Source organism: Grammomys surdaster, unplaced genomic scaffold (assembly GCF_004785775.1).
Source record: "Grammomys surdaster isolate TR1022 unplaced genomic scaffold, NIH_TR_1.0 242, whole genome shotgun sequence".
In the NCBI taxonomy this organism is placed as follows: Eukaryota; Metazoa; Chordata; class Mammalia; order Rodentia; family Muridae; genus Grammomys; species Grammomys surdaster.
The window spans coordinates 5,441,990-5,465,618 of record NW_021604687.1 but is presented as its reverse complement, the minus strand read 5'-3'; the positions used below and the strand labels follow the sequence as shown (position 1 = coordinate 5,465,618).

The 23,629-nt window shown below is 48.3% G+C and overlaps 1 protein-coding gene across 1 annotated transcript in view; it reads left to right on the top strand.

Moving 5' to 3' along the window:
• Positions 1 to 2,389: 2,389 nt before the first annotated feature.
• Gbx1 (gastrulation brain homeobox 1) overlaps positions 2,390 to 23,629 on the top strand; it is a 23,681-nt gene continuing 2,441 nt past the window's right edge. Inside the window, exon 1 of the mRNA XM_028774782.1 lies at positions 2,390 to 3,483. Coding sequence (XP_028630615.1) covers positions 2,775 to 3,483 — 709 coding nt within the window. The 5' untranslated portion in view covers positions 2,390 to 2,774. The remainder of the gene's footprint in view (positions 3,484 to 23,629) is intronic.

The window sequence follows — 23,629 nt, the reverse complement described above, 5'->3', positions numbered from 1 at the left end:
CTCTTAACTAGTCAGAGTAGATAATATGCTCCCTCTCTCAAACACAGAGAAGTCAAACAGAGGCCATGGCCATGTGACTCAGGGAGGACCAGGACTTCTTCCAACTCTTTTTTAATCCTCCCTCATTTACAGTGAGGTCTGAGTTTCACCCCAAATAGAAGGGCAGGGATAGAAACTGGACTGCAGCAGTCACCCCTGAACATGTGATACTAGCTACTGAATATCAAAGACAGAAACAGGCACTCTTATGACCCCAGCAGGGCAAGGGGCTGATTGACGATATAAGTGGGTTACAAAGCTCAGTATCTGGCACACATGCCAGGTCAGCACAAAGCCCCCGAGGTCTTGCTTAGTTCACTTGTGAGTGGGTTGCATGCTGGGATTTATTGGTACCAAAATATAATGCTACTACTCTGTACTAAAACTCTATTGCTCTGAGTTTTAGTGCTAGACAACACACTCTTGGCTTGAGGTAGATGACATACATTTTTGAACTCAGAAGGTCTTTACCCTTCAGACTCTGAGAGTGCATGATCCATTCTGTGCCACAGAGAATGGGTAGGCTTGTTTAAGTGTGCATGTACTACCAGAACTTTGGGACAGAGATATTTCAACATACATCCTTTTTGAGCTTTTGAAATTTTGTTCCATGCAATGTTATTACCTATGCAAAAAAATGAATGCAATTACTTTTAAAAATGGCTCTTCTCCGTGCGTTATTTGATTGGTGCGGAAGCTGCTCATACAGCTTTAATTGCAGTAATTGTAGCTCAAAGTTCCCTCCATAATTCATCAAGTCAATAAGCCCCTATTATGTATCCAACACTGTAAAGCCATCAAACCGAGTACTTGACCTCTCCCTTCTTAAGTACAATACACTTTTGAAATCTGGTCTTCATTATCAGTACCGTGGAAGGCTTGGTTAACTTAACAAAGGTTGCTCAGAAGACGAGATCTTTAGCCAAAGATGAACTCTAGTTGTTTGTTGTGAGCTGTAGTTCCCAGACCTAAGCTAAAGCCCCTTTTCTCTAAGGTGACATCTCCCCAGTGTAGTCTCTTGTGTTCACTGGGAGAGTGTAGAGCCCAAAGTATATCAGGACTGCACAGACATGACACCATCTTCTTTTCACTCCTCAGATGAATTCTGAAGGCAGGACCTCCCTCCTTCTCTCCTCCCACTCATAGGGCTTCACTGTGTACCCCTGGCTGGCCTGGTCTCAGGTTCAGACTGGCCTAGAACTCCCTAGGTAGCTGAGGATGACCTTGAATTTCTGATCTTCCTGCTTCTGAATATCAACAGGAGTTCAAAACCAGCTCAAACCTTATCTTATTTAATCCCGTCTTGGTGCAACCCTGCTGACATCAGCGTGACAATACCTCGACTCACTAGCTAATACAATACTTCTGCTTGGGACAAATGTCAGAGACCCAGTAGTCCCTTCTGTCCAGCTCTGTCCTCTGTGGGAGCTCTGTAGGTTTTCCTCTGTATCTAAGTAGGACCACTCGCACTCCTTAACAGCATCCTGTTGACTTGCCTGGCTTTGCTATTGCTCCTTTTAACTGTTAGGCTCTTCCTCACCCCACCCGAATAGTTCCTTAGTCCAAAGGCTGCACTTTTGCTGGCCAGGCTTGCTCTCCCTTTGCAAGTCCGCGCCCCTCTTCTTCCTTGTCTTGTTCTCACTCTCTGACCTGAGGTGCTTATGCAGCCAAAAGCCAATGACTTTTGCCTCTAGAGCGACAAGTCTGCTGCTGGGAATCAGAGGAGGGGGACAGTCAAGGCGGAATGGGGGAGGTGAGCAGAGTCATCTGCAATTAGCAGATAATTAGCGCTGCTGACCCTTGGGGCTCATCAGCGCTCCTGGGGCCAGCCCCCGGCAATCAGCCCGGGCAGGTCGAGAGTGTCAGGCCCGAGAATGAATAGGGCTCATCAGACGCGCTGGAGCCAGGGAGCCAATCAGGGAAATTAATGGAGAGAGAGAGAGAGAGAGAGAGAGAGAGAGAGAGAGAGAGAGAGAGAAATGAGAAAATAGATAGATTGGGATAGAGACTCCAAAAGAGAGAAATAGGAATTTAAAAGGAGGCTAAAAGAGAGGAAAGAGTGAGAGGAAGGAAAAGAATGGAAAGGGTGAGAAAGAGGTGGAGGGGGAAAGGTAAAGGAGGGGGAAGGGTAAGTACTTGCCACTGTGTAGGCACCCAGGAATTCCCGCAGAAGCGAGAAGTTAGAGATAGAGTAGGAATGAGAGAGAAGGAGCTGGAGCCAATGCTTAGAGAATCGAGTCCCGGGCAGAGAGTGAGAAGGGACTGGGAAGACAGCAGGAAAGCGGTCGCCCACGAGTGGCCCCGGGCGCACACCGGGCCCTGGGCGGAGAGCGCGCCCCCTGCTGCCCCACGTCGCGTCCCGGCTCCTAGGGATCGCCACTCCGTGCGCCCCGAGTCGCTCCTGGCGTCCCGCGCACCCCCGCCCCGCCCCGCCGCACCCCTCTCTCCCTTCGAGCCGCGCCGAGCCCGGGCCGCGTGGGCTGAGCCGGGAGCAGGTCCGGGCGCGGGGAGGGGACCTGGCCAGCTGCCGCCGCCGCCTCCTCGCCCGCCGCAAACTTTCACAAAGCGGCGGGTCCGGCCTCATCAATCTGCATTAATAATAGTTGGTTGGGCCGCGGGGGGCGGGCGGGGTCCCGGGCCGGCCGGGCCACTGGGAAGGCGCGGGGCGCGGGGCGCGGGAGCCGGGCGCGGCGGCGGGCGGAGGGAGCAAGTGAAGCGTAATTTGAGGAAGATGGATGAGTCCGGAGGGCGACACCCCCAGCCCGCCCGCCCGCCCCCTCCCTCCTTATGAGCGAGGGAGCGCGGCGCCGGAGCCACACTGCGCCGAGCCCGCGCCCCGCCGCCACCTCGGCCCGCGCGCCCGCAGCGAGCCCTGCGTGTCCGCGCGGGGCGCACGGCGGGGCCCGGGCAGCGCCATGCAGAGAGCGGCGGGCGGCGGCGCCCCCGGGGGCAGCGGCGGGAGCAGCGGCGGCCCCGGCGCCGCCTTCTCCATCGACTCGCTCATCGGGCCGCCGCCGCCGCGCTCGGGCCACCTGCTCTACACCGGCTACCCCATGTTCATGCCCTACCGGCCGCTCGTGCTGCCGCAGGCGCTGGCCCCCGCGCCGCTGCCCGCCGGCCTGCCGCCGCTCGCCCCGCTCGCCTCGTTCGCGGGCCGCCTGAGCAACACCTTCTGCGCGGGGCTGGGCCAGGCGGTACCCTCGATGGTGGCGCTGACCACTGCGCTGCCCAGCTTCGCAGAGCCCCCCGACGCCTACTACGGGCCCCCGGAGCTCGCCGCTGCCGCTGCCGCCTCCAACGCCTCGCGAAGCAACCCGGAGCCCGCGGCCCGGCGCACGGACGGAGCGCTGGATGCCGAGGAGCTGCTCCCCGCGCGCGAGAAAGTGACTGAGCCCCCGCCGCCCCCGCCTCCGCACTTCTCAGAGACTTTCCCGAGTCTGCCCGGTAAGTACTGGGACCGACACGGGTTGGGTCGTCAGGAAGTCCCACACCCGGGGCCGGTCCAAAACTCCCGCCATCTGCTTGGAGCCCTGGAATGCTGGACTCCAGATCATACGCGGTGTTCAGTCCTGAACATCTCCAAGTCCCAAAGCCTTGCTCTGGCCCCGGAGCGCCTGAAGCCTCACCGGCAGCACGTTTCTCACAGCGTTATAGTCCACAAGCCTCGCCCTGTCTCTTTTTCACAATCCCTTCGTTTTTCTCCTCTCAAGGGTTGTATTCAGGAGGGTCCCAGCAGGACCTTAGGGCAACAGCATACTGGGGTAGCTGTCGGTTTAGTGCGTGGGGACACGTTCTAAATCGACTCCTCAACACTCAAAGAGTGGACATGGGCTTTATGGATGCAGGGCACAAGGAGGGCCTGGTGAGCCTGCGGCTTCACCTTAGTAGAGGTCGCTCTCGAATTCTCCTTTAAACTAGATCTAAAAACATTGGAGAACCAGGGAGGGTGCTGGACCAGGCTGGCCAGGACTGCAGATGCTAAAGGCTGGCAGAGTTGGGTGTGGCATAAAGATTTAGAGTTGAGAATCCTGCTAAGATTTAGCTGAGCTATCATTTAAGAGTCCTGGGCTCTCCCGGGGAAGATGCCTTCTCCACAGAGACAGGGTGTAGTAAACGAACCCCGATCAGAATCCATTCCCTTGAAGCCCTCTTGTCCTGACCTCGGTATCTACCCTAAAGCTTTCTCTCAGTCAGGCAGAGCCAGGTGTGTTGAGATCAAGGCTTCTGCAATCTGGTGAGTTCTGATTAAGGAAGACAGCCCGTGCAAGGGTAGAGAGCTTCAACTTCCTCCGCACTAGGACGAGCCCACTTCTGCTTCACAGTTCATGGCACTTAGGTTGGGATGGAAAGGACTCGAAGGATTTGGAAGCTGATCATAGCAGAAGAAAGAAGAGGGTCCAAGAATCATTGGTTAGGACAGGCAATTCCTGATGACAAGTCCTTGCCGTGAAACCGCTGTTCACTCTTTCAGATGTCAGTGGCTGTCAAAAAGCCTGCCTTCTATTTTCTAATTTACTTCTGGATGTTTTGGCTGTGGAGATTCATCTGTTAATTCCTTTTCTAAACTAGTTGCTCCAAGAGGATCAGAAGTCAGAGCAGTATCTGCTTAGGAGGACCTTAAGCAGAAGAGAGCTTCGGGAGATAGGGGACAGGATCTTCAGGACCAGAGAGCAGAGCTTGGAGGATGGAAACCAGCAGGAGGCTCCTAAGAAAGAAGGATTGGGATAGTTCAGATGCAGGGAAAGAGCAGGGCTGGATACTGAAGAGATGCTTTGGAGGCTACAGGGAGGAGGCAGCTCCAGGCACATGTAAGAAAGCCTAGAGCTGGAAGGAGGTGGGAGGAACCACAGGTGGACCAGAACTGAGAGGGTGTGTCCTTACCATGGGAGCACTATCCTCATTCCTACACTGCCAGGGTCCCTCTGTTCTTTCTCTCTATGGTGAAGGTTCTTTTCTGAAATAAACCCAACATGGGCAATTAAACCAAATATATGGACAGAGAGGAAAAGGACAGAAGAGAAACACTGAGAAAGAAGTAAGGAAAGACCTATGGTGGGGGATGGGGGGTGGAGATTGCGAATAGGGCATGGACTGTTTGAGGGAAGAGGAAGTCGGGCTGGGCTGAAAGAAAAGTGAGCAACGTCACTGAAAAAAAAAAGTGTGTGAGGACGAAGGGAAGAGAGTTCTGTCATTCGAGAACTGGGAGAAAGCTAAAGGAAGATGCCGGGGCAAGCTGAGTTTCAGTATCAGGAGTGTTACTCTCTAGACAGGTTTCAGTTCTAAGGGCAGTTGGTGGCTGGAGACACAGAGAAAGTGAGGAAGAACACATCTCCTGATCTAAGAAAAATGTAACACAGAGAGAGAGAGAGAGAGAGAGGTGTGTGTGTGTGTGTGTGTGTGTGTACTGCTGTGGAGCATAGAGAAAGGGTTTTGTTGGCACTATAACAGGAAAGAGACCTGGAAGCAGTTCTGTCATCTGTGTGCTGAAGGTCACGCCCCACCCTGGGAAGATCTATAGCAGCACCACCGTGGGTGCTACAGGAACAGTGAGGAAGGCAGGCGTCAGAGCAAACATCGGAGGCTCGCTCACAGGGGCGGGGTCCTGGCCTGTGACTTCTCCCTCAGTACAGCTGTCCCAGCCTTTGGACAACCCCTTGCCTGTCTTCCTAGGTGTGAGTTACTGAAATGTTAGCATAAAATCCATCCGGGGGATGAGAATGGCCACTGAGGATGATGAGACATGAAGCCTCTATGGGTGGATTGTCCTGGAGGCTGTGGGATTGGGCAGGTCTCTGCTGTGTGTGATGAACAGGAACCTCCACAGAGAAGAGTCTGGGAGCAGTGCAGTCCTTAAGGAGACAGAGGAAGAGTTGCTTTCCTGGTAGGCACAGGTGGCTGGAATTATTGGTCACCCACACTTGTTGAATGGGATAGCTGGGTGTGATGGCACCTGTAACCAGGAGGTAGAGGCTGGCAGATGAGGAGGTCAAAGTCAACCATAGCTACATATTATGTTGGAGGCCAGCCTGGATTACTTAAAAGCCCATCTTAAAAAGAAAAGAAGAAAAAAACTTATAGTGAAGATAGGCCAGTTCGGAGAATGAAACAGTTCTATTCTTTGGGAATCACAGAAAAGTGTTTTCAACTAGTTATGGATTAAGAAAGAGGTCATTCTCTGAGAACTAGGGAAGAAAGGCCCCTGAAATGCATTATAATTTGAGTGTAGGGGAGAAAGTTATGTTAGCAATGAAAAGAAGACCTAAGTGAAGAAATGATGGATAGGAAAAGCACTGAGTGTGGTAGATTCGATTGTTCAAGGCTTGGAGTGGGGGTGGGGCAATAGGACCAATGAGGCAGCCTTTTAACAGGAGCGAAAAAGACAAGAGGATTTGAATGGGTAGTGGGGATTAAATATAGATCAGTAGGCTGGGGAAGTAAAATGCTCACCTAGCACAGGGTAGGGTATTGAATTCTGTACACACACACATGCACACAGTACATACACACACACAGTACATACACACACTCACACACATCCACACACAGGCATGCACAGTACACACACACGCATACACGCACATACACACATACACACACACACTACCCCACAGGCACATGCCAACAGAAGAACCCAAAGTAGCTCAAGGAAACCATATATTCTTATGTGTACTTTAAAGGTTTTCACTAGTCACATTAGAAAGATAAAAGGATGCAACGGGAAATAACAAACTTACTTAGTCAAATATGTCCAAAATACAGCTTCAACATTAATCTGTATGAACATCTGAACGGCATATTTTGTATCCTCTTTCTCCACTGTTTGAAACCCAGTGTTCTACGCTCCCCCCTCTGCTCTCTTCAGGTCCGCCATGTTTCAGGAGCACATCCTGAGGGTCTGAAAGAACAGGCTCATGAAAGAGACAGAGGAAGGCCATGGGGAGGCAGGTCCTCAGCAATCCAAGAAACACCCAGAAGACTGCAGGGTGCTCCCAAGAACAAGAGCAGATTCAGCCCCAACTGGGAGGGTCAGAGCTGGTCTTGAGGGTCTGAAGAAGTGTGGGAGCTCTGACTGAGCATAGTCAGTCACAGCTAACCTGTGGGCCAGATATGGCAAGTGTGTGCAGCACTCAGCTGTTGACTGGAAAGGATGTTCTCTGCTGGGGAGTGCTGGGGTGAGGGGAACAACTGTCTTTTGGGGAAAATGCAGACCAAGACTTCAAAATGAGAATATCTGGAGTGTTCCATTGGAAGGTTGGACTGCTGGAAGGCGTAAACAGCAAGTGGGGGTGGGTACGTAACCATCAGAAGAGAGATAAAAACACAAGGAGAACGGTGTGTGACAGGACACCACCTTAGATGCTGAACAAATTTAGAATTTTTGTAGCTAGGGTGGTGTAAAGGATGTCAGCGTGTGAGGGACCAGCCCAAGAGGTGCCAGTGTCGTGAGCACCATCTTTTAAAAACCGAACAGGGAAGGATCTGTTAATTTCCGAAAGGAGATTGCAGTAATAATGGTAATCACGGAGGAGAGCAGGGAACTTCAGAGGAGTGTGCTAGTCAAGGGCTGATTGCTCTAAGCTGAGCACCTGATTGTAGCTAGGAAACATTTTTAGATGACCACTAATTAATTTCTGAATAGGTGCCCGTTATGACTGTCACGGTATGATATTTACCTGTGAGAGGGGATGGGAAACCCTGTGTTGTAGAGCCAGAGACTTCTGCTGTTCAAAACAAGATGGGAATGTTTTGGTTTAGGTGACACAGATCTAGAGTATATGTTCCTAGAACTTTCGAGAGAAGCTTCACAGAGAGTGATGGTTCCACTGGCTTTTTGTCTTGTTTGTTTGTTTGTTTAATGGTTTATCATTCTGTTTCCCAGGCTGAGCTCAGACTCACTGTGTAACCCAGGCTGGGCTCGCAGCAGTGCAGACTTCTGCCTGAGCCTCCCCCATGTGTTAGGACTCAGGCTGTGAACCACTGCGCTCAGCTTGCTCCATCAACCTTTTACGGTTTATTTTTATTTTATCTCTCTAAAATACTTTTACTTTTATTTGTAAATTATGTGCATATGTGTATACAGAAGCCAGAGGAGTGTGGGGTCCCCTGAGGCTGCAGTGACAGGTAGTTGTGAGACGTTTGACACGGGGGCTGAAGGAGAGCAGTGTGTGTTTCTAACCACTGAACCATCTCTCCAGCTGTTTTTGGTTTTTATTTTGAGAGAAGGTCTTGTGTATCCTAGGCTGGCTTCAAACTCACTGTGTGCAAGACATCTTGAACTTCCGATGTTATAGTCAGACAACTCTCCACTGACTCTTTTCTTCCTACCTCCCTCTCTCCCTCCCTCCCTCCCCCACCCCTCTCTCTCTCTCTCTCTCTCTTTCTTTCTTTTTTGTTTTTTCAAGACAGAGTTTCTTTGTAGAGCCCCGACTGTGCTCTGTAGACCAAGCTGGCCTCAAATTCACAGAGATCTGCCTGCTTCTGCCTGTCTAGTTCTGAGATTAAAGAAGTACACACCACCATAGTCTGACTTCACCTCTCCCCTCCTGTCCCCTCCCCTCCCCTACCCTCCCTTCCCCTCTCCTCTCCTCTTCTCTTCCCAAGACAGGATCTCTCCCTGTAGCCCTGGCTAACCTGGAACCAGGCAGGCCTCAGCTCATAAAGATCCTTCTGCCTCTGCCTCCTCAATGCTGGCAATCATGGCGTGTGTCCCTGTGGTCAGAACTCCATTGACCTTTTTTTTATTTTTGGTTTTTCGAGACAAGGTTTCTCTGTGTAGCCCTGGCTGTCCTGGAACTCACTCTGTAGACCAGGCTGGCCTCGAACTCAGAAATCCACCTGCCTCTGCCTCCCAAGTGCTGGGATTAAAGGCATGCGCCACCGCCGTCCAGCTCCATTGACTTTTAAAAGAAGACAAATGAGAGAGTATCATCAGCTCTTGCTATCAGGAGTTTTAGTCCTTGAAACCTACACGGTGAAAGGAGAGAACCAGCTCTTAAAAGCTGTCCTTTGCCATCCATACTCATGTATCCATGTGCACACATGTCATCTGTGTTCATGTGCTCATGTACACACATGTCACCCGTGCTCATGCACACACATCATCCCTGCTCATGTACACACATGTCATCTGTGCTCATGCACACACACATGTCATCCGTGCTCATGCACACACATGTCATCTGTGCTCATGCACACACACATGTCATCCATGCTCATGCACACACATGTCACCCGTGCTCATGCACACACATGTCATCTGTGCACATGTACACACATGTCATCCATGCTCATGCACACACATGTCACCTGTGCTCATGCACACACACATGTCATCCATGCTCATGCACACACATGTCACCTGTGCTCATGCACACACACATGTCACCCATGCTCATGTACACACATGTCATCCATGCTCATGCACACACATGTCACCCGTATTCATGTACACACATGTCATCCGTGCTCATGCACACACATCATCCGTGCTCATGTACATACATGTCACCCGTGCTTATGCACACACATGTCATCCATGTACACACAGACACACTAAATAAACACTGTAATTGTAAAAATTAGAAAAGATGAATGGTGCATTAGCTTAATGTGACTAAGGAACATTTACTTGGCAGCTCTGACACAGGCTCCAGTCTCAGATTTATCACTATTTTGCTGTGTAATTTTTATGCTATGTTATTGTATGCCTAGTGTAGGCCATGTATGTTTAAGACACTTTGGGAGAGCCACTGTCACATAACTTCTTTAGGTTTTACTTTCCTCATCTAGATCAAAAGTTTTCCTTGAGGTACTTGTGTGTGTGCGTTTGCATGAATCTGTATGTATGTGCATGTGCATATATGTGTGTGTGTACATGCATGTGTGTTGTTTGGTTGGGGTTTTGTTTGTTTGTTTGTCTGTTTTTGAGACAGAAACTCATTATGCTGGCCTGGAACTTGCTTCATAGTCCAGGCTGACCTTGAACTCACTTTCATCTACTTGCCTCTGGACTAAAAGTGTGTGCCACACCCAGCCAATGGAGGGGCCTTTGAAGTTCCTTTCAATTCCTAGACCGAGTGTTGAAGTAGGGATCTGATCTCCAAGGACCTCCTGTCAGGAATCTGTCAATATGGGGGAGTTAAACATGGCTCTAACTGACTCCTAACCAAAACTCAACATGTCCTTTAATTTGTCATTGTGGAACAAAAATCATGATTGTCTTAGCAATACAGGATGTTTTTGTCATAGATAGGAACAAATTTCATGACATTCTTTGGAGAGACTCTGCCTCAAACCCCAAAAAAAAAAAAAACAACAAATTTACAACATAAGAAAATAAAAATAAAACAATTTTATTTTTAGTGACATGTATTTGTGTGTGACGATGTGTGAGTATTTGCACATAAGTAGAGCCTCTGAAGGTAGAAGGATTTGGATGCTTTGGACCTGGAGTTATAGACATTTGTGAGCTTTCACACGTGGCTATAGAAACTGAGCTCGGTCCTCACCAAGAGCAGTAAACACTCTTAGCCCCAAGCCATCCCTCTAGCCCCCACCACTGTGTCTTTAGTGTAAAATCGTACCCTGCTTCATAGCTGAGAAGGGGCGGCCTTTATCCACCTGCCAGGGAGTTCCTGGTGAAGATCATAAAGAACCCCGAAGGAGGGACAAATCTCAAAGTTCTGGTGGCCCTGGAGACGTTTGCTGGGGGATTGGAAAGGGTCTGTGGTACATGGACTTGTGTGGGGACGAGCAGCTTCTGTAGTGGCACACGAAGGTGTGGGGGTGTATATTACAGAAGACTAGGAAGAGAATTCCTTCCCTTCGTTTGTTTCTTTGTTTGTTTGTTTTCCCTTTTGGTTTTTGAGGACAGGGTTTCTCGGTGTAGCCCTGACCATCCAGGAACCAACTTTGTAGATCGGGCTGGGCTTGAACTCAGAAATCCGCCTGCCTTTGCCTGGGATTAAAGGCATGTGCCAACACTTCCAGTTTAGGAAGAAAATTCTTCCTCTCACAGTAATGGGCAGGAAGACTGTACTGGGGACAGTGGGAAGAACCAGCCAGACACGGAGGGAGGGATTCAAGGCTATTTTTGTTCTCGAACAAGTTTGATGTCAGCTAGGGTTACATGAGACCCTATGTCAAAAGAGATATGGGAAGAGAAGAGGAAAGAGAAGAAAGAGGATGAGGAAGAGGAGAAATAATAATTATAATAACAATAATAATGGCTGGGCATGGTGTAGCATGCCTTTAATGCTAGTTCTCTAGAGCCATAGGCAGGTGGAGCCTTGTGAGTTTGAGGCTAGGCTGGTTTACATAGAAAGTCCCAGGCCAGCCAGGACTATACACAACGAGCCTCTGTCTCAATGCTGCTGTTGCTGCTGCTGCTGTTGCTGCTGCTGCTGCTGCTGATGACAATGATGATAATGATGATGATGAAAATATTTCAGTTGGAAAGAAGAGATGATATAATAATATTTATTATAAGCAAAGTGCTTTGTGTTGCACTAAAGACTGCTCTAAGAAGCTGCAGGCAAGGGCTCTCTCTCAAAGGTAATAGAAGAGTTGGGTCTTTTCCACGAGCTGACTTGACATTAGGAAATAGAAATCAGGTGTACAAAGAGAGAGACTTATGTGGGTATGCCTGTGTGCACAGCCGAGGGGCAGCCTGGGCTCCTGCTGCACAGGAGGGGCTGGCAGCCTTTGTCAAATTCTGAACGTGTGGGAAGAGTTACCAGCTTGGAGGAATTTGGAGGCACTCTTGACTGTGGGGACTGCTTGAGAAAAGGCAGGTTAAGGGAAGGAGATAAATAGGTTGAATTCAGGTGTCCTCGGAAGAGACAGCCCCATGCTGGTCAAAGCCACCAAGTACAGTCTCACTAGCCACCGGGGAGATAAGAATAAAAGGTCTCCTGTAACAGGGAACATCTGTATGTGAGTTAGAACCAGGCTGTGGGAACCGTGGGTGTGAGGGCCACAAGCAGAAAGCACCACGCAAAGGATCAGACAAACAAACGTTTCTGACCTGGGTAGCAGCAACAGATTTCTGAACTGTGAAGCACAGAAAAGAGGGGTCAGAATTGCGGTTGTGGCAAAGCTGGACCTTTCATGGGGAGTTGTGGGAAGAGACCGCGCAAAGCCCTGAATGCCAGAATCCTGTGTATTATGCACAGGGACACAGAACATTGAGATGTTAGCCGCATCACCTCTCTCCTTCATCAGTAAAATTAGGGCTGTGAATTAAGTTATTGTTAAGGGCATTTCCAGCTATACAAGTGTTTGGTTTTTTAATGTGCTTTGAGATTATTGTTTATTTGTTTGCTTGTTTATTTGTCTATTTATTTAAAACATGAGATGGGTCTCACAGTTCCAGGCTGGCCCACAACTCATAATTCTCCTGTCTTAGCCTCTCAATTAGCTAGGGTTAGAAGTATGAGCTACCAAGTATAAGCTGGTTTACAATTCTGCTTGATCCATAAGGATACCTTTATTGATGAGCTATTCTTTTATTAAAGGGAGTGGGGAGGGTGGCTGGAGAGATGGCTCAGCCACTAAGAGCACTTGTAGCTCTCGCAGAGGACCTGGATTCAGTTCCCAGCATCCATGTGGTGGCTCACGACTGCCTGTAACTCTTCCAGATGACCTAATGCTTCTTCTGATACCCATGGGCGTGTGTGTGTGTGTGTGTGTGTGTGTGTGTGTAAGTATGTGTGTGTAATATTTAATATATATTAAAGGCACCCTGAACAAAGAATCTGAGAATTCTGTACTTCCCAATGTAGAATGGCCATGGAGAAGGCAGGAACAGGCTGCTGTGTACATATATGGTGTGGTTGACATCAGGCCTGAGTTTGAGACTGGGGAGGTGGAACCAGGCTATGGCTATGCAGTTGAAAACTGGATGTGAAATTTTTTTGGTGGGGGGGGGTTTGAGACAGGGTTTCTCTGTGTAGCTCTGGCTGTCCTGGAACTTACTCTGTAGACCAGGCTGGCCTCGAACTCAGAAATCCGCCTGCCTCTGCCTCCCAAGTGTTGGGATTAAAGGCGTGTGCCACTACCGCCCGGCTCTGGATGTGAATTTAGTGTGTTCCTGATGTGGATGGAGGAGGGCAGCAAGAGCAGGCGATGCTAGCTGGGCTGTGGAGTCCGTGCCTGGCCATTCTATGGTTGCCTGTCTGGTTTGTTCTTTATGTCAGATAACACTGGAATGTCGTCTCTACACAGACTGTTAGCAGAGGAAGGAGCAGAGACCAGGCAGGCTGTGTCTGGGAATGATGGGCTCAGAGCCAATGTTGCTACTTCTTTGAGGAAGACAGCCAAGGGTAACCTGTGACGCCCCAGTGGCCTTTACCAGGGAAATGAGGGGAGCAGTGGCATTATCTCACAGTTGCCAGGCAAACAGAAGACCCTTACACTGAGTCCTGGATGTAAAGGAAGTATCACTGGAGGGCTACGGATGTAGCTCAGCCAGCAGATTGCTTGCCTAGCATGTATAAAAGCCCTGATCCAGATCCCCAGAACCAGATGTGGTGATTCACGCCTTGAATCTAAGCACAGTGGAGATACAGACAGCAAGATTAGAAGTTCAATGTCATCCTTAACAAATAGGAAGCCTGAGAGTCTGAGGCCAGCCTAGAACTGTATGAGAACCTGTAGGGGTGGGGGTGGGTGGGTGCTGGAGAGGTGGCTAAGCAGTTAAGAGTACTAGGTACGCCCACTCGATAGCTACAACCTTTAGTAACTACAATACCAGAGGATCCAGCATTGTCTTCTGGTCTCCATGGGTACTAGACATGCATGTAGTAAACAGATATTCATTGAGGCAAAACACCTATACACAGAAAAATAAATTAAAATTAATTAATTAAAAGGATAGAATCATCACTGTCTTAACTCTCAGATGGTAGCTTTCTACAACATTCTGTTGTGAGGGATCTGTTTACTAGGAGTGGCATAGAATGAGGTAACGTTATTGTTTCTGGGGTGATGGTGGACACAGTAGTTTGAGGACTTTGTAGGAGATAGGCAGAATGGAATATCACACTGATTCTAATACCGGTTCCAATTTGCCTTTGCCTTCCCTTGCTTTGTGGGGAGGGGACAGAGACTGGCTTTATAGGCCAGGCTGGCTGTGAGCCATGGTCTTCCTGCCTCAGCCTCCCAAGCACTGTGGTTACAGATGCAAGCCATCGTGTGTGGCTTTCTCTCCTTTCTGTAGGCTTCTTAGTTGATCTCCCATTTTGGCCTCACTCTCTCTCCTGTGCCCCACTAGGACCTGATCTCGCCTCCTTTCCAGCCATTCCTTTTCATCAGAATTCCTATGCTCTTTCTTAGGTGTGTGTTTCCGTTTGATGCTATTGATTGGATGACAGTAACTCATAGCCTGGTGAGTTATGGAGAGGTTTAAAGTCCAAATGAATTCCAGATGAGTGGCATGCTGAGGAACAGCTCCAGGATATGGGGCAGGGTTGTTTTGGGTGGAATGTTATAGGTGTGGGATGGAGGGCTCTTTGTCTGTAGTCTGGTGATGTTGCTTCTTCTGAAAGTATCATCTACCAAGCCCCACTCCACTTCACTCTACTCCTAATCTTAGACAGCTTTTCTCTGTGTAGCTCTGACTGTCCTGGAACTCACTCTGTAGGCCAAGCTGGTCTCAAATTCATAGAGATCTGCCTGCCTCTGCCTCCTGAGTGCTGAGATTAAAGGCTTGTAACAGCGTTTATTTAACCATGCCCCACGGACTTTTAATGCTATCTCAACCTCAATTTAAAAAAATATTTATTTATTCATTTATTATTTTATTATATGTATGTGTGCTCTTGAGTGTGTATGTTCCACGTGCCATCAGATCCCCTGGAACCAGAGTTGTGACTTGGGTGGGACATGACCCTGGGCACAGGTACTCAGAACCACACGCAGAACCTCGGGAAGATCAGCAATGCCCTTAACCACTGAGGCGTTGCTCTTATCAAACAGCCAATGTTCCTAAGTGTTGCTCCAGTCCCCAGGCTCCCCTTCTGGACTCCTGTATTCCTGACTGGTTCTCAGTTCACTGTGTAGCTAAACATGCTACCACATGTAATGATCAAATTCGGGATTTCATATACACTAGTCAAACTCTCCACTAAATAAGCTACAGCTCCAGTCCTCCCCACACACACACACCCCTTTTTTTTTGATTGAGCCTAGCCTTTAAGGACTGAGCCATTTCTCCAGTCCGTCCCCTCCCTGCCCCCCGCTTTTTTTTTTTTTTTTTGAGACAGAATCTTAACCTGTAGCTCGGGCTGGCTCTTAAACTCACCATCCTCCTGCCTCAGCTTCCTGGATGCAGGGATTATGGTGTTTACCACCATACCAATTTCTGTCTTTAAAAACTTACTTTTAATTGTGTGTGTTTGTGTGTGTCTTTCTGTGCATGTGTACATGTGTGTATCTGTGTATGTGGCTATGTGCATGTGTTTCTCTGTGTGTGAGTTGTCTTAGTTAGGGTTTCCATTGCTGTAAAGAGACACCATGACCAAGACAACTCTTAGAAAGGATATTTAATAGGGGCTGGCTTACAGGTTCAGAGGTTCAGTCTATTATCACCAACGTGGGAACATGGCAGTGTTCAGGCAGATATGGCACTGGAGGAGCTGAGAGTTCTACATCTTGTAGAAGATGTAGTCTACCAGGAGAAGACTATCTTCCAGGCAGCTAGGAGCAGGAGCTCAAAGACAACCCCTACAGTGACACACTTCCTCCAACAAGGATAGACCTATTCAAACAAGGCCGCATCTCCTAATAGTGCCACTCCTTGGGCCAAGCATATTCAAATACATGAGTCTATGGGGACCAAACCTATTCAGACAACTATATGAGTGTATGTGTCTGCCTGTGGGTATGTAAGTGCAGATGCCCACAGGGGACCTTCCTGGACCTAGCCCTTGTGAGCCACCTGAACTCAGGTCCTCTGCAAGAGGTAGTACCCTTAGCCCCTGAGCAACCCAATCAAACCTAGGAAATACATTTTCAAAGAAAAGGAAAGCTAACTGGTAAGATTTCATCACACAAGCTAGCAAGGGTAAGAACGATTTGGTGGGAACTTTGCCCTGGGAATGTGGGGAGAACTCACTCGCTAAAAACAACGCGATGCTCGATGCTCGGTGACAGGCCCTCCTCTGTGGCAATTTCAGGAATCGTCTGTGAGTGCATTAGGTGTGATTTGGTAATTAAATTAGAGCCTGTGTGTATGTGAAGGAAATCAGGCTTACATTTGAATTTGATAAGAAGGTTATTTAGGGCTGGAGAGGTGGCTCAGCAGTCAAGAGCACTGGCTGCTTTTTTAGAGGACCTGGCTTCAATTTCTAGCACCCACGTGGTGACTCACAACTGTCTGTAGCTCCATGCCTAGGGGATCTGGTGTTCTCTTACGGCCTCCTTGGGCATCAGGCACACACTTGGTATGAAGACATGGTTGCAGACAAAACAGTCACACACATAAAAATAAACAAAAAAAATTAAATGATTTTCTACTGGGGGGGCAGTTGGGAAAGAGCTGTGACTTCAAGTGGGGTGGGGTGAAGTTTTCTGGAAAGGCTGGGGTGAGTACAGGGGATTTCAGAGACTGAGATGCAAGGACATGGTGCAACGTCCCTGGCTGTGGGATTTGGGAAAATCATTTAATCTCTCCCACAATTCCATTTTCTTTACCCAGAAACAAGATTAGCGACTCTGCGTCTGTGCAGATAGAGGAGAGCGGCTGTACTTCAGCAAAGTGGCTCAGCATAAAAAAAACGCACATGAAAAAGCCCAAGGTTACACAAGGGCATTCTGGGTAGTGGTCATGTTAGGGTACCCTGAAAGAAAGGTGGCCGGCTCTGAAAAGGCATGGAGTCCTAGTTTGCCTTCTGATGTTGCAATAAAGCATTCTAAGCAAAAGCAACTTGGGGAGGAAAGGGTTTCTATGGCTTACTTGTCCCAGCACAGTCTATCACCAGGGGAGTCAGGACAAGAACTCGATCAAGAACTGAAGCAAAGGCCACAGAGGAACGCTGCTGACTGGCTTACTCCTCATGGCTTGCTCAGCCTGCTTTCTTGTAGAACCCAAAATTGCCTGCCTAAGAGTACCACTCACTGCCTGAAGCGGTCTGGGTCCTCTCAATCATTAACCAAAAAAATATCCTCAAAGACATACCCACAGGCCAATCTAATGAGGGCAGTCCCTCCGTTAGATCCTCTTCTCCGATGATTCTAGCTTGTGTCAAGATAGAAGAATGAACTGGGGACTCATGGGGACTCGGAACTACTCTGAGCTTGTCACGAAGCTGGGAGAGGCAGAACGGCAGTGATCTAGCGAAGGTCCCCTGTTTACGTGGATCAAGGAACGCAGAGGGATGGGAAGACAAAGCTGGGAGACACAAATGCTCCTTATGACATATCAGTTCCAGAGAGACAGTGTTTTGCTGACCTTGTGCAACTCCAAGGGATGAAAAAGAACGGAAAGGAGCCTGGTGAGTCACAAATGAGAGACAGTCCTGGCTTGCAAAGGGAGGGGTTCAGTCATGGCACCTGGCTGGCTAGGGCTCTGAGGACTGGAAAGTACAGATGTCTTTGGAGGATGAGTGGCTAGTGAGGAGGAGGAGGGATGGTCCTTGTCCTGGAAACAAGTAGAAGAGAGATGAGCTCTTCCATGCAGACAGTGGCTCTCCCCTAAGCCGTCACACAGCCTTAGCTGAGACCACAATGAATGGCTCAGTCTGCGAGTATTCCTGGGAATAAGCCTGAAGACTTATTCCTTCATCTTATCATCCTTGGCGACCCTATTGCCGGATCCCCTCTTTAGCAGGCAAGTCTGGGACTGCCCAAGGTTGGCCTCAAACTCACCACCATCCAGCCTTGACCTTCCTGGTGCGGGGATTCCAGGCATGCACTGCCATGGCCACCTTGACACTGTGTAGTCCCTCCACTGGGGAAATACCTCCCATAGGTTCTGTGTGGCTGTTGAGCCCCTCTCTAGCCTGACTGAACCTTTTTTCCCATCTATTTTTGAGATCATAATATAATTACACCATATCTCCCTTCCCTTTCTCCCTCCCAACCCTCTCATATACTCCCCTTGCTCTCAAATTCTTGACCTCTTTTTAATTTAATTGCTATGCGTGCATACATGTACAGTTATACATATTACTAAATACCCCTGCATGGTCTGTATAACATTACGCGTATGTGTGCTCTCAGGGCCCATTACTTGTTACTGGATAACCAGCTGGCGTGCTCTTCTCCCGTTCTCAGCATTCCTTAGTTGTCTGTGGTCCTTTGCTTGGCTTTTTCCCTCCATGGGACTCCTCTGTCTCTGGAGTTGCTGCCCTTTCTGTGGGAAGCAACCACTGTCCACATGTGGGTACACTGTGCAGCCCAAGTTCGGTGTCCGATGTCTGGATTCAGTGGGGGGAAGGAGGCAGCTCTCTCGCATCTGCTCTGTATAACTGTAGCTCAAGCTTTGTGATTTCTGGTTCCCAGGATGATAACTCCACGAGGAGCCATCCCATGAACTCTGTTTCCAACTAACCAGCCAGAGACAGAGGCTTCTCCACAGGCTTGGACTCACAGGGAACCTAGTACACTCTGACACAGTCCTAACATCCTCACACACAAGGTCACACTCAAGGTAATAGGATCTGTAATAGGATCTGATGCCCCTTCTGGTGTGTCTGACAGCTACAGTGTACTCATATATATAAAGTAAATAAATAAATCTTTTTTTAAAAAAAAAGATGTTAATGGAAGCTGGCCATGCTAGCTCACACCTTTAATCCCAGCACTAAGGAGGCAGAGGCAGGCAGATACCTGTGAGTCCGGTTTAGTCTACAGAGAGAGTACCTGGTCTACAGAGCAAGTATTTACAGCCAGGGCTAATTAGAGAGACAAGGCCTCCGAAACAAAAACAAAAACAAAAAAAGCACAAAAAACAATCAAAATAAATCATTAAAACGATGTTCAATGGTGTCCATCTTCAGCTGGAAATCGACTTCTGAGGCTCTCACATCTATCTAGTCCAATTTCTCTAAATCAAACTTTGTAAATAAAAAGTTTATCAGAGCCGGGCGGCGGTGGCGCACGCCTTTAATCCCAGCACTTGGGAGGCAGAGGCAGAGGCAGGCGGATTTCTGAGTTTGAGAGTTCGAGGCTAGCCTGGTCTACAGAGTGAGTTCCAGGACAGCCAGGGCTACACAGAGAAACCCTGTCTCGAAAAACCAAAAGAAAAAAAAAAAGTTTATCAGAAAGGTTCGACAGTTAGGCATGGTAAACCCAACCCATGCTTGCAATGCCTCAGGAAGTAGAAGCAGGAGCTGCAAGTTCAAGGCCAGCCCAGCCTCCATTGTGAGCTCCAAGCACAGAGCTACTTTGAAGGAGACTCGATCTTAAGCAAGCAACAGGCTTATTGCTTCTGCTAGTTTTCAGTCATCAACAAAAGTGTGTTGTTGGGTTTTTTGTCTTGACTCTTTCACCATTAGTATTCATTACAAAGCAGATAAGTGGAACGAGCTTCCATTTCTCTTTTTCTTTTTAAAAGCAGGGTCTTATTTTACAGTCTGATATGATTCAGACTAGTCCTGAATTCATAAAGATCTGCCTGCCTCTGCCTCCCTTGACACAACACCCAACTGCGTTTTCTTTCTTCCTCCCTTCATTTTTTCTTTCTTTCTTTTTTTAAAAAAAGAGTTGTTCATTTTATGTGTGAGTGTTTTGCCTTTATGTGTGTGCATGTACCATGTACATCTTTGGTGCCCAAGAAGGTCAAAAGAGGGTACTGGATCCCCTAGGACTGGGATTGTGGGTGGTTGTGATGAACCATCTCTCCAGCATTTCATTCTTAACTAAGTTATGTGGGAATGGTATGTTACATGGGCTGCCTGCCTGCCTTTCTTCCAAGGGTAGCTGAGTAGCTCACTCATTCCTGGTTGCTGACTCCGTCCCCGTTCTCAGTGTGCCCTCTTCTGGTGGAGCAAAGAGCAAGAGACACATGTCAGTACTAGGGGTCGGGATGGTACTGTTTAACTCCCCACCCCCATCTTATCTGTCTCTATGAAACCCAGCCTTTCACTGTCTGGTCCACCCTTTCATTCTCTGCCACTTCTCTCCGGCTTCAGCCTCCTTTCTGCTGCCTGCGTTTCCCTTTCCTTCTCCCCTCTTGTGTCTCTCCTCATTGTTCCAAAAGCTGTCCTTTGAGGCCAGTGGCTGTGTGTTCCTCTCAGTTTCCCCACCCCCACCCCGATCTAGAGGTAGCTTATCAGAGTCTTCAATGTCAGATCATAAAGGCGCAGACAGAAACTCTTGCCCCTGCCACTCAGTGTCCCACCGGGATCAAGAAACAGAGAGAGGCCGTGAACCGTCACTCTGTGTGTGGCTTTGAAAGCGGCACTGAGGGTGGCCTGCTTGTGTGGGCTGGAGTTTCTGGGTCTGTCTGAAGACAGAGGGATGGATGAGATTATCTCAGGAGGGCTCTGCTAGACTGAGGAGCTAGGAGCCTCCTCTCAATCATCATCAATTTAGATTTATTGGACGCCCCCTGAGGGCTCAGCACTGTACTAAATGATTCCATCCTTCAAGCCCTGAAATCCAGTTTCTGCTTTTTTTAACACTGTTTAAAACACTGCACTATTGGGCTACATTTTTGTTAACATATTATGAATTGCTACAAAGTATGTTTTAAAAATTGAAACTATTGCCCGGCAGTGGTGGCGCAGGCCTTTAATCCCAGCCTCGGGAGGCAGAGGCAGGCAGATTTCTGAGTTCGAGGTCAGACTGGTCTACAGAGTGAGTTACAGCCAAGGCTACACAGAGAAACCCTGTCTCAAAAAAAAAAAAAAAATTGAAACCACAGCACTTAGTAATGGTGTTGGGGGTTTTCTTCACTTCTCTTAGCACCAGAAGATCCTGCGGCACTCCTCTGTGTATGGGAAGGTCTGAGGCACACTGGACAGAGGGTAGGGTGATACAACAAGAGGAGGGGTCTGTTCTGCTGCTGGGAATGGGTAGAGTTGAAGCAGGTATCTAGGAAGAGACCAAGAAGGGAATCAATGGGGGTGGGGGGAAAATGCATGTACATGCTGGAAATAGCTGTTTTAATTATGTTAAGTATTTATTAAGTGACTACTTTATAGGTAATTTTTAAGATACCAAAGCCACAACTGTGAATAAGATATGACTAAAATCCATATTTTTATGAAGCTTATATTCTGATAGGAAGAGACATAGGGGCGTTTATTTATTTATTTATTTATTTATTTATTTATTTATTAATGTATGAGTGCTCCATTTGCATGCGTCAGAAGAGGAAATCACATCTCATTATAGATGGTTGTGAGCCACCATGAGATGCTGGGAAGTGAACTCAGGACCTCTCTGGAAGAGTAGCCAGTGCTCTTAACCACTGAGCTATCTCTCCAGCTCGAGACATAGTTTTTTTTTGTTGTTTTTTTGTTTTTTGTTTTTTGTTTTTCAAAACAGGGTTTCTCTGTGTAGTCCTGGCTGTCCTGGAACAGGACACTCTGTAGACCAGGCTGGCCTCGAACTCAGAAATCCGCCTGCCTCTGCCTCCCAAGTGATGGGATTAAAGGTGTGCACCACCACCGCCCGGCTTTTTTTTTTTTTTCCCGAGACATAGTTTTAAACAAATAAAATGAATAACGTTGATGTCACATGTGGCAGCAGACGAGTCTAAGAAGCATCTTAATTCCAAGAGGATGAAGGAAGAAGAGCCAGTCTCAAGGACCAGAGGGAGGATCAAATGCTTGATCTCAAGGAGTAGGATGTCCCTGACAGAGAGAGGACTGGGGACAGGTGAGGACAGAATACAGGGAAACCTTTAGAAGGAACCAGGTTGGTGAGGAGGTGGCAAGAAAGGGCCCAGCTCTGGACAGATCTGAGAGGCAGATTTGAGGGGGGGAGGTTGGATGGGATCATGGGAGGGAGAAATAATGTGTGGTTTCATGGTGGAGTTTGAAGATGGAGAAACATGGGGAAGGTGAAAGAAAAGTTTAGAAAGGTTGAGATTTCCATTTGGGACTTGAGAAATCTGAATCTGTGGAAGTGAGAAAAATGTGAACAAGAACCCTTAGCAAAAGGAAAGAGTGCATGGGCCGGGCAGTGGTGGTGCATGCCTTTAACCCCAGCACTTGGGAGGCAGAGGCAGGCGGATTTCTGAGTTTGAGGCCAGCCTGGTCTACAGAGTGTCCTGTTCCAGGACAGCCATGGCTACACAGAGAAACCTTGTTTTGAAAAAAAAAAAAAAAAGGAAAGAGTGCAGCCATGTCCTGAATCTCCAACAAAAGATTGATTGGTTCTATTCCATCATTTATGTATATGAGTGCCTGCATGTATGTCTGTGCTCCATGTACATGCAGTACCCATGAAGACCAGAAGAGGGCATTAGATCCCTTGGAACTATAGTTACAGATGGTTGTGAGCCAGCCACCTTGTTGATGGGTACTGGGAATAGAACCCCAATTCTCTGCAAGAGCAGTCAGTGTTCTTGACAGCTGAGCCATCTCTCCAGACTCCAGGCCCTAAATTTTGCCATATCTGTGGCCAGGGCTGACGTAAGGAAGGAAGCATGCCTGAAGAGTGAGTGTGGTGAGGTATATCATCCATGTCTGGACATCCCTGGGGGTTGACGCTTTTTATAGACAGCATGAGGCACCTGAATAGCAAGCTGCTTACAGGAAGATAAGAGACACTTTGAAGCCTGGCTGGGCTGCTGCAAGCTGGGGCAGGGGCAACATGAAGATGCTGACTGCAACGGTGGAGTCGAGGGACATGGCCTCAGAGGCAAAGCCTCCGTGGATCTTGAGGAAAAGAGCAGGAATGAAGGAACAGGTGTGGACTCACCGGGAGAAAACAGGTTGCTGACTACAGGCCTAGTGGGAGCGGCTGCAATAAGGCAGGACCATTCTCATCTGCCTGCCTGCCTGCCTGCCTGTGGGATACTGTGCTTCTGTACATGCCTTCTCTTACACATCATCCACTGCACCCGGGATCTGCTCTGAGCCATGCTCTGAACATGCCTCCAGAGTGTAAGTGTGGGATGTGGAGATGGGGGTGCACTACTATTCTTGTGCAGTTGTGACTTCACTGACTTTCTAAGTTAGAGCGTCCTTGGTTTCCTTAGGCAGAAAACAAAGGCATTCGTAAAACTCAAGCACTGAAAAAAAATATGTAAAGGAAGTTACTGTGTGTGTGTATGTGTGTGCACCTGTGCACACGTGTGCGAGTTTGCTGTGTACACATGTGTAGTGTATGCAGGCGCTAGACTGCATGGGTTCATGTGGAGGCTGTAGGTTGATGCCAGGATTTCTTCCTTAAATCAGTTCTCCATCTTGCTGTTTTAAATATATTTTCCATTGTGTATGTGTGTATGTGTACATGTGTGAAAGTGTCTGTGTGACATCGAGGACAACTTTTTTTTTTTTTTAAAGATTTATTTACTTTATTTATGAGTACACTGTAGCTGTCTTCAGACACACCAGAAGAGGGCATCGAATCTCATTACGGATGGTTGTGAGCCACCATGTGGTTGCTGGGATTTGAACTCAGGACCTCTGGAAGA